At 51.5% G+C, this 13,611-nt stretch overlaps 1 protein-coding gene across 1 annotated transcript in view; it reads left to right on the top strand.

The window, feature by feature from the left end:
- Positions 1–1,550: 1,550 nt before the first annotated feature.
- The window catches only part of CAND2 (cullin associated and neddylation dissociated 2 (putative)), a 32,663-nt gene continuing 20,602 nt past the window's right edge, over positions 1,551–13,611 (top strand). Inside the window, exons 1-5 of the mRNA XM_087824979.1 lie at positions 1,551–1,635; positions 6,918–7,061; positions 9,495–9,649; positions 10,277–10,400; positions 12,924–13,189. Of these exons, the coding sequence (XP_087681105.1) occupies positions 1,568–1,635; positions 6,918–7,061; positions 9,495–9,649; positions 10,277–10,400; positions 12,924–13,189 (757 nt within the window). The 5' untranslated portion in view covers positions 1,551–1,567. The remainder of the gene's footprint in view (positions 1,636–6,917; positions 7,062–9,494; positions 9,650–10,276; positions 10,401–12,923; positions 13,190–13,611) is intronic.

The raw sequence follows: 13,611 nt of genomic DNA, 5'->3' as shown, positions 1-13,611 counted from the left end.
TGCACTTACTGTTCCCTTGTATGGGAAGCTCTCCCCTCAAATCTTTGCCCAGTTGCCTCTTTTTCATCTGTTTGGGTCTTAGCCCAAATGTCTCTTCCTCAAAAAAGGCCCTCCCTGACCACCTTGGCTAAAGTTGGCTCTCTACACCCAGGCACTCTCTATCCCCTCACCTTTTAGTTTCTGTATAGATCTTAATTTTCCTTATCTAATCATTTACTTTCTTAATGTTCTTGTCCTCCACTAGAATGTAAAGTCCCAAGGGACGAGAGTTGTGTGTGTCTAGTCTCCTGCTGTGTCCCTACTATCCAGAACTGCACTGTCCAACATGGTAGCCACTAGCCGCAGGTGGCTATTTAAGTTAATTAAAAGTAGAATTAAGAATTCAGTTCCTCAGTCACACTAGCCATATTTCAAGTGTTCAACGGTCACCTTGTGCCTAACTGTGAGCAGTGGCTACCATACTGGACAGCTTAGATGTGGAAAATTTCCAACATTGCAGAAAGTTCTGTTGGACAGCACTGCTGTGGAACCTAGGTACCTGTAATAACAGGTAAGCAATTAGTGGTTATATAATAAAGATTTCTTTTACCCCCATCTTTGGGTCAGATGGACATAGACCAGAGAGGCTGTCTCATTATCCCAAGGCCACACAGCCAAGAAGTAACCTAGCAGGGATCTGAACCCAGGATTGTCTTGCTCCAAAGCACCGGCAACTCCCTTTCCCAAGAGCCAGCAGCCTCCTGACTATTTACAGAGGGCTCTCCTTGTCCTCCTACAGATCCTTCCAAACTGAGCTTGTGCCTAACTGTGAGCAGCTTCATGGAAAAATTGTCACTCAAGGCATTAAGGGTTCTGGGGTCAGTACTAATTACATCCCAGATGGGTGACCCTTAGCAAGTCCCTTCGTCTCTCTAGGCCTCAGCTGCATCACTATAAAATGAAGTAACCCACCCTGATGGCCTGAGGGATGGGGACTGCAGGCAGGGACCCAGTCAGACTGGGCACCTTCTTCAGATCCTGTCTGGCTCCGGGGCAGGCCAGCATGAGGAGTGGCGTGGGAGTAGAAGTGTTTGGGTTGGCTTAATCTACAGATAGCAGCTCCTGTTCCCTGAATGCCTACAGAGGAGAAAGCTGAGGCTCAGAGGAGTAGAGTAACTTGGCCAAGGCTACACAGCAGGGGATTCCAGCCTAAGGCTGTGATACCAGGCCTGCGCTACCGAGCAGGCTGCAGGGCACAGAGGGAAAAGCCGGGACCCGCAGGAACGCGGGAAGGACTTGTCCCGTCGTAAGTAGTGACCTCCCCGTCTCAGAGAGTGTGCAAGACGGCGCCGACAGTCCCCGTGCAGAGGCTGACGCCCGGCCGGACGCTCAGGAGCGGCGGCGGAGCCCCTCGCGGGCCCCACTCTGCCTCCCGCGGCGGCGGCCGAGGCTGGGGCCCTGCGCCCGCGGGGCGGGGCGGGCGGGGTGCTATTTCTGTCCGCGGAGCGCGGCCGGAGCGGCGAGGCGGGGCGGGGGGCGCCGCGCCGCCATATTCCCTCGCGCGGGCCGCCAGCGGCGAGCAGCCACCATGAGCACCGCCGCCTTTCACATCTCCAGCCTCCTGGAGAAGATGACGTCCAGCGACAAGGACTTCAGGTGCGCCCCGCTGCCCCGCCCCCGTGGGAACCCTCGGCCTTCTCGCCTCCCGAGGCGCCGGCCACCCGCAGGACCCCGCAGCCCCGCGCGTCCCCGCGACCCCCGCGCGTCCCCGCGACCCCCGCGCGTCCCCGCGGCCCCCGCGCGTCCCCGCGGCCCCCGCGCGTCCCCGCGGCCGCCGCGCCCCCGCGGGAGCTCCCGCTCGGCTTCTCCCCGCGTTGCAGCCCTGACCTCTCCGCGACGCTGATCCCGGCTTCACCTGCGGCCGAGCGGACTTCAGCCCCTGCCTCGTGTCCCCCATCGGAGCTGCTCCGCCCCTGCACCCTGACTTCGCCTCTTCTAGCTTCCCTCGTGCCCAGCCCTCGCCTCGCCGCGCGTTTGAAGCGCCCGGCGCTGCCTGTGCCTTCTCGCATTGAAACCAGGCCCCTTCCCGGGATCACATCCCGGGGGTGACTTTTTCTCTGATAACCTCAGCACCCTTAGCTCCGCGCTCTTCTCAGAATCACTCCGGGCCTCCTCCCTGCACATCTGGGCACCCGGTCCCCTCCCCTCCCATCCCAGGCTTGCTCCCAGACAGCTTGAAGGAGGGGGCTGGGTTGAGTGGCTTTGCAGGCACAGGTAGACGATGGTTGGGGCGAGGGGTTCGAGGTTTTGCGTGCCCACTCCTCTTCTTCCTCCTTCTCCCAGCATCACTGAGCCACACAGGAACAGGGCTGAAAAGAATGGAGGAAACCTCTGGTTACAGCTCCCTCATGCTGAAGGTGGGGTGAGGGTGGGGGACTGAGGTCCAGGGAGGTGAAGGGATGTATGTCCCATGGTCATACAGCCAGTTCTGTACCCTCTGAGAGGAAAGGAGCCCGCAGAGACCACTATAGCTGCATCCACTTATTGAACATTCTATCACTTTATTCCCATTTTGCAGATAGGAAAACCGAGGCCTAGAGGCTTGAAAGGGATAGGTGCAGTCACAGAGCTAAGAAGTGGAGGACTTTGGGTCCAAATACAGGTCAGTCTAATACAGTGGCCAAGATCTTAGCAGGCCATCTGATTCCAGCCCCCTCACAGGTGAGGAGATTGACCCTCTGCCTTCTCCTGAAACCCATTTCTCAACACCCCTCAAGAGCCTCTAATACAGCTTTAGTAGAGCCTTTGAGCCATAGTCCTGGCTTTGGATCCTGGCCCCAACCACTTACTGGCTGTGTGACCATGCACAAGGCTGCTTAACCCCTCATGAACCTCAGCTTTTGTTTCTATAAGATGGGGATAATAATGGAACCCACCTCAGAGGGTTGGTGTGAGGAAGAAATGAGTTAATTAACGCATGTGGAATGTTTAGATTAGTGGGTACCAGGTAAGCACTTAATAAATGGACATGTATGATTCGGTGTGCATCAAAAATCTGCCGTGCTCTCTCCCCACTCTGGGCCTTTATCTGGAAGTTCTGTGCCTCCCTTCACTTCCCCCTTCATTTGGCTAGCTCCTACTCAATTGTCACCTGTTTGGGATGCCTCCTGACACCCAGACAGAGTTAGGCACCTACTCTGAGCTCCCACACCTCTTCTGCCCATGTTTCTGCTAAGTCACATCTTAGCCTTGGGAGACCCAGGGCTCCTGGACCACGGAGCTGTATACTTCCCGTTTGCCTCCCAGAGCCAGTTCTGTGTACACAGTAGATGTTCTGTGAATGATTTCTGTGTCCCGGGCTCCCTGCTGTGCTCTGCAGTGTAATCTCATCAGTCCACCTACCCACCTGGGTGATAATGATTGTTCTTCCTATTCTCCAGAGGCTTGGAGAGGTGAAGTGACTTGCCTGAGATTACGCAGCTGAGGGTATTTGCACCACTGTCTCTAGGACCTTAGGTCTAGTCTCCCGGAGAAGGAGTTGGTCCTGCCACCTACAGCCTAAGAAGCCCTTTCAGCCAGCTCTGCCAGAGGCCATGAGAACACTTAAAATGACCCAAGCATATGAGGATGGTGTCTATTTTTAAAGTCCAAATACCAGGGAGGCTGGGTCCTGCTGACCAGCTGTCCAGGCACCCATGTGGCCCAGTGTTTCAACTGAGTTGCCTCTCAGATTTCTCTGGAATGAAGCTGAGACTGTGTCCTCTGGCTCTTGGAGGCGAGCAGTAACTGCAAATGGAAGTCCCAGGCAGGGCCGAGGAAGTCTTTGATCCCTGTTACTCTGTGGGCAAGAGGCTGCCCTGTTCCCACTCAGACTCCAGCAGTAAAAAGGGTAAACTGGGTGCCTGGCAGGAATTCCCACATCGTTTCTTGAAAACACAACAGCATTGGTTGAGGAGCCTGGAGAACTGACTGGTGGTGGGCTGATTTTTATCCCAACTTGCTGTATGACACTGGGCAGTTGCTGCAACCTCTCTGAGCCTAGTTTCCTCATCTGCTAAGAACTCATTGTCCTCTTCAATCCTCCCAAGGATGTTATGAAGTAGGGCAAAGAAAATTCTCATTTTATAGATGGAAAAAGTGGGACACAAAGAGGGGTCAGTTAGTTGCTCAGGGTCATCCAGTTGATAAGTGACAAGACCAATGTATTCACTTAAAGCCAAATTTTGGTGCTCAAGCTCTTATCTACCAAATTAAACACTTTCCTGTACACCCTCACTATCACCACCACACACATATACACAATAGGGATTTCTTTCTCAGAGAGCTAAGTGTTTCCAGGAACTCAGGGGTGTCTGCAACGCCGAGGCACATTTCAGAAGGATTGATTCCTGAGTTCAGGTTTTCACACAGCTGTTTGGCTCTGAGCCCTGTTAGAGGCTGACTCTAACCTTCCCTTCCTGCCCTCACCCTGCCCCCCAGGCCCTCTTTGGACCCGCTTTTTGCTGGGCCTGGAGTTCCAGAGATGAAACTGACAAGCTCCTGTGAGTTCCCAGTTTAATGGGGGAGACACACTGGTGACCAAGCGTGTAGCATAGTGTGAGAAGTGCTATGTTGGAGGAGTGCACAGTTGTCTGAGAAGTCCTGTCCATAAGAACCAAGCGTGCTGAGAGTGTGGGTGGGGGATAGGGCAGGGCGGTCAGAGGGGTCATCCCTGAAGCTGATTTGAGATGGGTCCTTGACAGATGAATAGGTGTTCAATAGATGGAGAAGAAAGAAGGGGGCAGGAGGCCCATCTTGGGCAAAGGTGCACATCCCTTGGGTTGCCATGCTGATCTGGGTCTCCATGGACTGCAGCAGAAATGCAGCTTAGAGACCCTGCCTGCCTTCTGAGAATGTCCCTTCAGCTGGACAGACCTAGGAGTGCATGCACCTAACCCAGGCCTTGGCCTAACTCAGATCCAAACCTCTTCCTTCACCTTACCTTGGTTGCTTCTCCTGCGATGGCCAGGCCCATAGGTGGTCACAGTCAGCCCTGCCACTCCTTCGTCCTCTCAGCAGCTTAAGGTTATCCCAACTGTTAAAAATAAACAGCTATGACATCAACAGGTGCCCTCCTGGTAACAGGGCAGTGTGGGCCACCATGGCATCCAGCAGCAGGTCTGAGCCTGCAAAGATGAGGCTGACTATGACTGATTTTGCAGGGTGCTGGTGGGGAGGCTTTTGGTTGACTGGCTCAAGCAAGAAAGCAAGGCTGGTGTGAATAGGTGGGGTAGCTTGGTGGGTCAACAAAAGCTGGAAGCTTTCTGGGGCCACTGCTCTTTGTTCCCAACTTCATGGCATCTCTCCTTGCTGCTCTGTCCTGCTTTCTCCTCCAGTCTCCACTCTCAAATGCCTGCAAGAGCCTTTGAACAGGTGGAGTGAGCTTGGTGGGAACCTGGTGGCCTGGAGAGTGTGTGCCCCACCTAAAGAGGGCAGCTACGACTTACCTAGAGCCAGTTACTGTCACCAGGGACTGTAGGCCCAGTTGTATTCAAATATTCTGTTTTCAAAATAATCTGGAAATCATTACTTTTATGTCAATTCTCCCAATTTTCAAATATTGACAAATAATTCACATTTTTCGAAAAACATTTGCAAGGTGGACACAGCTGAGGACTGCCAGTTTAAGACTGCCCTCTTTTCTGAATTTTGGCAAGAATGGTGTTTCACCCTTCCCCCTACGACCCCAACTCTTCATGGCTTTCCAGCTCAGACTGCCACTGCACTTTCAAATGCCTGGAACAGGGCATCAGGCCACATGGATATGCCTATCTGGGGGTGGGTAGTCCTTGACTCTGATGCCCAGTCTGGGTCAGGAGCCACAGCTGGGGACTGGTGAGCTGTTGACATCAGTGTTTAAGATATGCTCGGGCCCATCAGCATGGCCAGGGATAGTGATTCTCAGGGTGTGGTCCCTGCCCCTCAACACATCCAGGAACTTAGTAGGAATGCCCCAGCTCAGTCCTACTGATTGGGAAACTCTGGAGGTGGGGCCAGAAGTGTTTGACAAGCCCTGTAAGTGATTCTCATGCTGGCTACAGTTTGAGAACCGCTGGTGTAAGGGGAGGAGCCGAGTCAATTCTCTGAAATGGAAGTGGGCAGGGCTAGCCCCCTCCACCTGTCTGGTAGAGAGGCTTCTTGTTGACACCTGACTCGGTTGAAAGGTGTCTGTTCAACTTTCTAGCATGAGTGAGATGTGAATGATGTACTGTCTTTTTATTTATATGTTTTTATTGATTTCAGAGAGAGGAAGGGAGAAGGAGAGATGGAAACATCAATGATGAGAGAGAGTCATTGATTGGCTGCCTCCTGCATGCCCCTGACTGGGGATTGAGCCCGAAACCTGGGCATGTGCCCTGACCAGGAATCAAACTGTGATCTCCTGGTTCATGGGTCGACACTCAACCACTGAGGTACACCTGCTGGGCTGTACAGTGTCTTTGTAATAATGTCAGTGCCACTTACTGAGTGTTTATTTACTGAGTGCTCACTGTGTGCTAAGCACATCACATGCATTATCTCCTTTTATCTTCCATATAACCCATGAGGCAGGTACTATTCTCATCCCCATTTTTCAGACAGGTAAACTATGGCTCAGAAATGTGAAGTAGCTTGCACAAGTTCACATTTGTGTAACTGGCAGAAGCAAGAGCCACCAACCTTGAAGCCCTAACCATTTAGTTAGTATGCTGTGCCACTCCTAGTTGGCCACAATGTGGCAGTTGGTGTCACTCATACACGGGTCTCCTGGCGGTCGCCTGACTGTACCCACAGCCCTGATAATCTGCTTTCCCTCAAATTTTTGTATCAAGGTCTGCTTCTGGGGGAACTCAAATATCTTCCCAAATCACTAGGGCCCAGAAGCTGCTTGAAAATCTTCCTCTGCCCTCCCTGCCCAGGTTCATGGCCACCAGTGACCTGATGTCAGAGCTGCAGAAGGACTCCATCCAGCTTGATGAGGACAGTGAGCGCAAGGTAGTAAAGATGCTGCTTAGGCTCCTGGAGGACAAGAATGGTGAGGTGCAGAACCTGGCAGTCAAGTGGTGAGTGTCGGCGTTGGTCACCTTCTGGCTATGCTCCCTTAGTGTGGGAGCTCCCTTTTGGGGTACAGTCTCTGAGAGAAGAATTGCTAAGCAGCTCTTGGAGTCCCAGTAGAGTTGGACAGTGACTTGGTCTGGGTTAGCCCAGAAGTAGATTCAACAGTAAGAATTCAGTTGTAAGTTTATTTGAGAGGTGATCCCAGGAAAATCCAGTACAGGAATAGGGAAGCGAGGCAGGGAAGGAAGAAAGCCAATAAAGCCTGTGTCATCAAGCAAGTTACTGCTGTGGGCAAGCAGAGCTTAACCCTACTGAGGGCCCCTTAGAGTGTTTCCACTTGCCAGCTCTCTGTCAGTCCTTGGCTGAGGGCTGCTTCTGGGTCGGGTGATGGGTGATGCATTCCCTGGCACCTCCAGCCAGAGAAAGCCCTCAGGCACAGATGCAGGTGCTGGCACTGGAAGTTCAGGTTGGCATGTACCAGAGTGGTGAGAGCTAAAGGGACATGGTTGTCCCAGAAGCCTTTGCCTTTGGCATCATGAGGCTGTGGTCCTGAGATCTTGGCTACTTACCTCCAGAGCTGAAAGAACAAGATGGGGTATGTACAGGATGATGGGGGGTGGGGGTGGGTAGTGTCAATAATTAACAGAGAATTGGGGCACTGCCTCTATAGTATTACTCTGGGAACTGGACCCAAGCATTCTGGGCCATGTTAACAGATTTCAACTTGATCTCAAGAGCAAATGGAATTCAGTAAAGAGTTTTATGCCAGAATGTGACATGGTCAGGTGTGTGGTGTGGAGTAGAGATAGGGTGGGCTGTGGTTTCCCATCAGCACAACCAATATCCCCTTTTTACAACAGGTAGTTTGAAATACCCTCTTCCTCTCATGAAGTAAAATTCATACATATTATAACCTGCCTCTACACAATTTCAAAGTTATATATATAATGCCCTCAGCTGTAACAGAAAGATATAGAAGGAATGTAGTTCATAGTAAAATAGCACGTGTTTCAGTAAGTGCTCGGGCCTGATGAGAGCAGAGTGATAATGAAGTCATGAGGAGCCTGCACCTCAGTGTAGGCTTACTGTCAGTGCCATGGCAGTAGCAGGTGGGGACAGGTGGAGATGTTGGGGACTCAGATACCACAAGTGGCATTGCTCTTAGTGAAGATTTTCTGAAATGGTGACTATCGCCTTGTAAAGTTTCCCAGAAAACAAAGTACAGTCTTCCTTCAGTTTATCTGATAATTACATTCTTGGAAAATGTAGGGTATATTAAAATAGTGCAAAAAGTACTTTATGTTTATATGTAAAATGAAATTAGGTTCTGGACTCAGGTGATTATAGATAGGCTTTTTAACTGTACAAATGTCCAGAGGGATGTTAGAAACACCAGCACCTGGAATGTGATTTGCTTTGCAATGTTGTCTTTCTATCATTCTTGGCCACCTCCCCCCACCTTCAATAAAAGCCAGAAGTGCCATCTCATTAGTTATGATGACCAAAAATGATCCATAAATTTTCAAAACACCCCTTGGGGCAGTGTCACACCCTATTGTGAACCAACGCTGTAGGAGGTAGAATGGGAGGTCCCATGACTTAAATGGAGGGGCCAAGATTTGCAAACTGGCATGAATTGGGGTCACATGGGACCCTTGTTAGAACTGTGTATTCCTCATCCAGGGATTCAGATTCAGGATCCAGAGGGGTGGAGGGTGGGAGCTGAGGCAGACAGGTGAGAATTTGAATTCTAATGCATACTGACATCAGAGAACCACTCCTTTAGGTCAGAGGTGCTCAACTTTGACTGCATGCTAGAATCACCAGTGCACATAGTGTAGCTGTTTTTAAACATTAATGCACATTTGAATCACTTGGGGACTTTGTTAAAATGCAGCTTCTGGTTCAGTAGCTCTAGGGTAGGACCCGAGAGTCTGCATTTCTGACAAGTTTCTGGTGATGTTGATGATCTGTGACCACGTTTTGAGAAGCAAGGCTATAAAGCATAGCGTCAGCATCTATTGGCAACTTGCTAGAAATGCAGATTCTTGAGCCCCACCTAGATCTTCTGAATCTGAAAATCTGGGGGGCGAGGAGTGTCAGCCATCTGTGTTTTAACAAGTCTTCCAGGGGGTTCTGATACATGCTCTGGTTTGAGAACCACTGCTTTTGGGCATTCCTTAGTTTCCAGCTGAGGTTACAGGGTTTGATATTTTGGTCGTATACTGAGTTGCAAAACACAGGAGGAGATGGAGGTGCCAGGAACGACAGTGGCATAACCAGAGAGTGCCTATCCTTCTGGCAAAATGGGAGTCTCATGTTGATCCAGGGCCTTTTCCTCAGTACATGTAGCCCCATGGGCTTGAGGGGACATATGGGGCAGCCTGACTCAGTCTGAGCCTGGGGCTTTTCAACCCCCTCCCTCCCTACCTGCTCAGCCTGGGTCCTCTGGTGGGCAAAGTGAAGGAGTACCAGGTGGAGACCATCGTGGACGCTCTCTGTGCCAACATGCGGTCAGACAAGGAGCAGCTCCGAGATATTGCTGGCATTGGCCTCAAGACCGTCCTGTCAGAGCTACCCCCTGCAGCCACAGGTACGCAGGTCCCAGGGACTAGGTGCTATAATTATTTGTCCTAGTTTATGGTTAAAGAAACAGAGGCTCAGAGAGTTGAAGGGACTTACATAAGGTCAACCAGCTAGTCAGTGGCAGAGAATTCAGACCCCTATCTACTTAAGTTCATGGCTCTGTGTCAGGAATGCTTTTAGCTGCAAGTTACAAAATCTAGCTCATGGCATCTTGAAGAAATAGGGGATCAGCCATTCCAATTTTGCAGCAATGGAATGGCAAGGGTTGGATCTCTGCCCAGGTCTCTTGCCCTTTATAAGAAAGACATGTGTTTCCCCAGAAGCCTCCAGAAGATTTGGACCTCTATCTCCCTGGCCATAATGGGGTCATCTGGTCCCTCTAAGCAGCAAGGGAGTCCAGGAAAGGAACTTTTCCCTTCACCCTAGTGGAAGGAGGGGTCGGGTATGGGGTGAGCCAGCCGGCAGGTTAGTCATCAGTTCTAGCTCCCCAAACTGCCACCTTTAGTTTGGTGAGGACTTTGGGTCAAGCATGGGACCACTCAGGCCCTAGCTTCCCTGGGTCAGCAGAGCAAAGGCTGACCATAGGTAGAGGCCAGCCCTGCACCTTACCATGCCCACCTTGTGCTCTGTGCAGGCTCCGGCCTGGCCACCAACGTGTGCCGGAAGATCACCGGCCAACTCACCAGTGCCATTGCCCAGCAGGAGGACGTGGCTGTGCAGCTGGAAGCCCTGGACATCCTCTCTGACATGCTGAGCAGGTGCGGGAGGCCTCCCCAGGCAAGGAGGACTGGGGTAGAAGGGGGAGCAAAGGGGACAGGGAAGGATTTAAATCCACAGAGCCCACCTACTACACACCAGACTCTGTGCTCAGGGCTCCTTAATTGTCCATGCAGCCCTGCAAAGGAGAACTTATTTGTCACAATTTTACAGGCTATAAGAGATGATGTGGCCTGCCCAAAGTCACACTGTCAGTAAATGGCAGAACCTAGGACTTGTGCCCCAGCCAGTTTGGCTCAGTGGTTAGAGAGTCGGCCTATGGACGAAAGGGTCCAGGTTCGATTCCGGCCAAGGGCATGTACCTCAGTTGCAGGCTTGATCCCCCGCCCTGGTTGAGGCTCGTGCAGGAGGCAACCAATTGGTGTGTCACTGTCACATTGATGTGTCACTCTCGCGTCGATGTTTCTCTCTCTCTCTCTCCCTCTCTCCCTTCCACTCTCTCTGAAAAGCAATGGGAAAAAATATCCTCAGGTGAGGATTAAAAAAAAAAAAAAGGAACCTAGGATTTAAACTCGGGTCTCTCCAAGGATTTAAACTCAGGCCTCTCCATAGCTGAAACCCAGGTGGGTTCATCCTATCCCTCAACCCCTTCTTTCTTTCTCTTTCTTTTGAGCTAATATAGTTGGGCCTTTGTTTTAAATTCTACTGCACATTTTAAAAGCATTCATTCATTTATTCAACCTCCTAAGATTTGAGCACCTATTTTGTGGCCAGAGAAATGTCAGGTGCCGGACTAGTGCTGCAAATGTGGAGTGGCTCAGTCGTGGTCCTTCCTAGAAAGGAGCTCTCAGACACCTCAACTGTGACTAGACTAAGAACAGCAATAAGGATAAGAGCAGCGCTTGTAGGAGCTCAGAGGAGGAGGCCCCAACCCAGCTTGGGGGGGAGGGCTTCCTAGAGAGAGTCCTGGTAGATAAGCCTTCAAGGATGGGCAGGACTTGGCCAGCATGGGCAGGAGTATCGGGGACAATGGAGGAGGAAACTGCCCTTGGCCCAGAGAGCAGAGGCAGGAGGAGACATGGGGTCCCAGGGGTTATGCAAGGCAGTCATGGGCTGGGGTGTACTGTGGAGGGGCCGGTATGGAGAGATGAGGCCTGAGGGCTGGGAAGGAGCCAGGGGTGGGTGACTAATAATTATACCAGAGGTGTGAAGAGCCCGTGAAGCGTTTTGTGGCAGGGAATGAAGAATGCTGTGTGCATATTTGTGAGTTTTAGATTAATTGTCCTATCTTCAGTGTGTACGGTAGATGGGAAGGGGTGGGACAGGCAGGGAGACTAGTTTGGAGGCTTCTGTGGGCAAGTGAATTCAGACTGTATTTGAGAAGTAGACTCCACAGGGCTTGGAGTGGGTGAGAGAGGCAAAGACTCAAGAATGATGCCCAGGGCCATTGCTGTGGTGGGGTGACCTCTGGGAGCAGGAGCAGGTGTGGAGAAGAAAATGGATTCAGCTTCGGGCATATTGAATTTGAGGTGCCTGGGAGGCCCTCACTCAACTGAAAACTCCATAAGGGCAGGTTCTAAAGGCAGAGTCTGTCTTGCTCACTTCAGCTCCCAGCACAGGCCCTATCACAAGTAGGTAAACACATAAATAAATAAATGAAACCCAAAAGAGCGATCTGGGCTGGATGGAAAGATATGGGAAGATGAGGTCAGTGTGTTAGTGTAGAGCAGGGATGGGGAACCTTCATTCTGCCAAGGGCCATTTGGATATTTATAACATCATTCGCGGGCCATACAAAATTATCAACTTAAAAATTAGCTATGAACAAATCTAGATTTATTAAATTCCGAGTCTTGCCTACAGTTGCCTTGGTAGGGCCAGACCAAATGATTTCGCTGGCCATATACGGCCCACAGGCTGGAAGTTCCCCACTCTTGGTGTAGAGTGAGAGAAGGTCTTAGGACATGTGTGGGACAGAAAATGTACAGGCCTGGTCTGAAGGTGAGGATAGAAGCTGTTAAGGTGGTCAGGGGCTGTCTTCTACCTGTACAGAAACCGTTCTCTTGTGTTGCCTCTTGCCTTGAGCCCAGAGCTCAGCTTATCCAAAGGGTAGTGGGGAGCCATTGAAGGAGTGTGAGGGAGATAAGCAGAGGGGTGACCAGGTCAGAGGTAAATTTTAGACCACTCTGGTCTCAGTGGTGTGTGGGGAGCTGGACATTGAGGCAAGACCCAGAACCCCAGGAAATCAAGACAGCCCCACTGTAGCCCCCTGTACCTATTACCATTAGGTCTTCCCAAGCTGGGAGCCTGGACACCTGGGTTCAAGTTCTGGCCTTGCATTTCTTGGCTGGGTGGCCTTGAGAAAGTCCCTTCCCTCTCTGCTTTCTTTGTGTAATAATAATAAATATTCAGCCACACAGTTGCAGGGTGCCTTTTCGTTTAACAAGAGCAATAGGGTTGTCATAATTCCTGGGAGGAGGCCAGGAGAGGATGGGGAGTGATGAGGTGCCTGGCCCAGGGTGCCTGCCCGGTGGGCCTGCCTGATGTCCCCTCTGGCTCCCCAGGCTGGGCGCCCCGCTGGGTGCCTTCCACGCCAGCCTCCTGCACTGTCTCCTGCCCCAGCTGAGCAGTCCACGCCTGGCAGTGCGCAAGCGAGCTGTTGGGGCACTAGGCCACCTGGCGGCCGCCTGCAGCACCGACCTCTTCGTGGAGCTCGCGGATCACCTGCTGGACCGGCTGCCTGGCCCACGCGCACCTGCCAGCCCTGCTGCCATCCGCACCCTGATCCAGTGTTTGGGCAGCGTAGGCCGCCAGGCAGGCCACCGCCTGGGTAAGGGAACTGGGTTCCCGGGCAAGGAGGTGGGGTCTAGGTCTGGAGGTGCTGGGGAAAGGAGTGGGGGCCCAGGCTGAGGGGCGGGACCTGGAGGCGGGCCACCTCTAGAAGGCGGCTGGCAGTTAAGAATTTGGAAGAGGAGGGCGGGCCCTGAGAGCCATCTGCGTCTGAACATCAGATAATTATAAATCATTCCACCAAACTTTAATAAAACATGTTTTAAAAATAAATAAGTGCTCGCTTTGGCAGCACATATAGTAAAAATTTAAAAAAAAAAAATGCTTTCCTATCCTACTTTGACAGGTATACCTTAATAACAACCTGCAAGCCAGGTTTGAATTTTTTTTAGTTTTTATTGGAAGAACGTATATGCAATAAACCACACTGTTTAAAGTACCATTCAGTGTGTTTCAGCCTTT

The sequence above is a fragment of the Miniopterus natalensis genome, chromosome 15, assembly GCF_054644295.1.
Source record: "Miniopterus natalensis isolate mMinNat1 chromosome 15, mMinNat1.hap1, whole genome shotgun sequence".
Classification (NCBI taxonomy): Eukaryota; Metazoa; Chordata; class Mammalia; order Chiroptera; family Miniopteridae; genus Miniopterus; species Miniopterus natalensis.
This window is presented reverse-complemented; position numbering and strand designations above follow the sequence as displayed.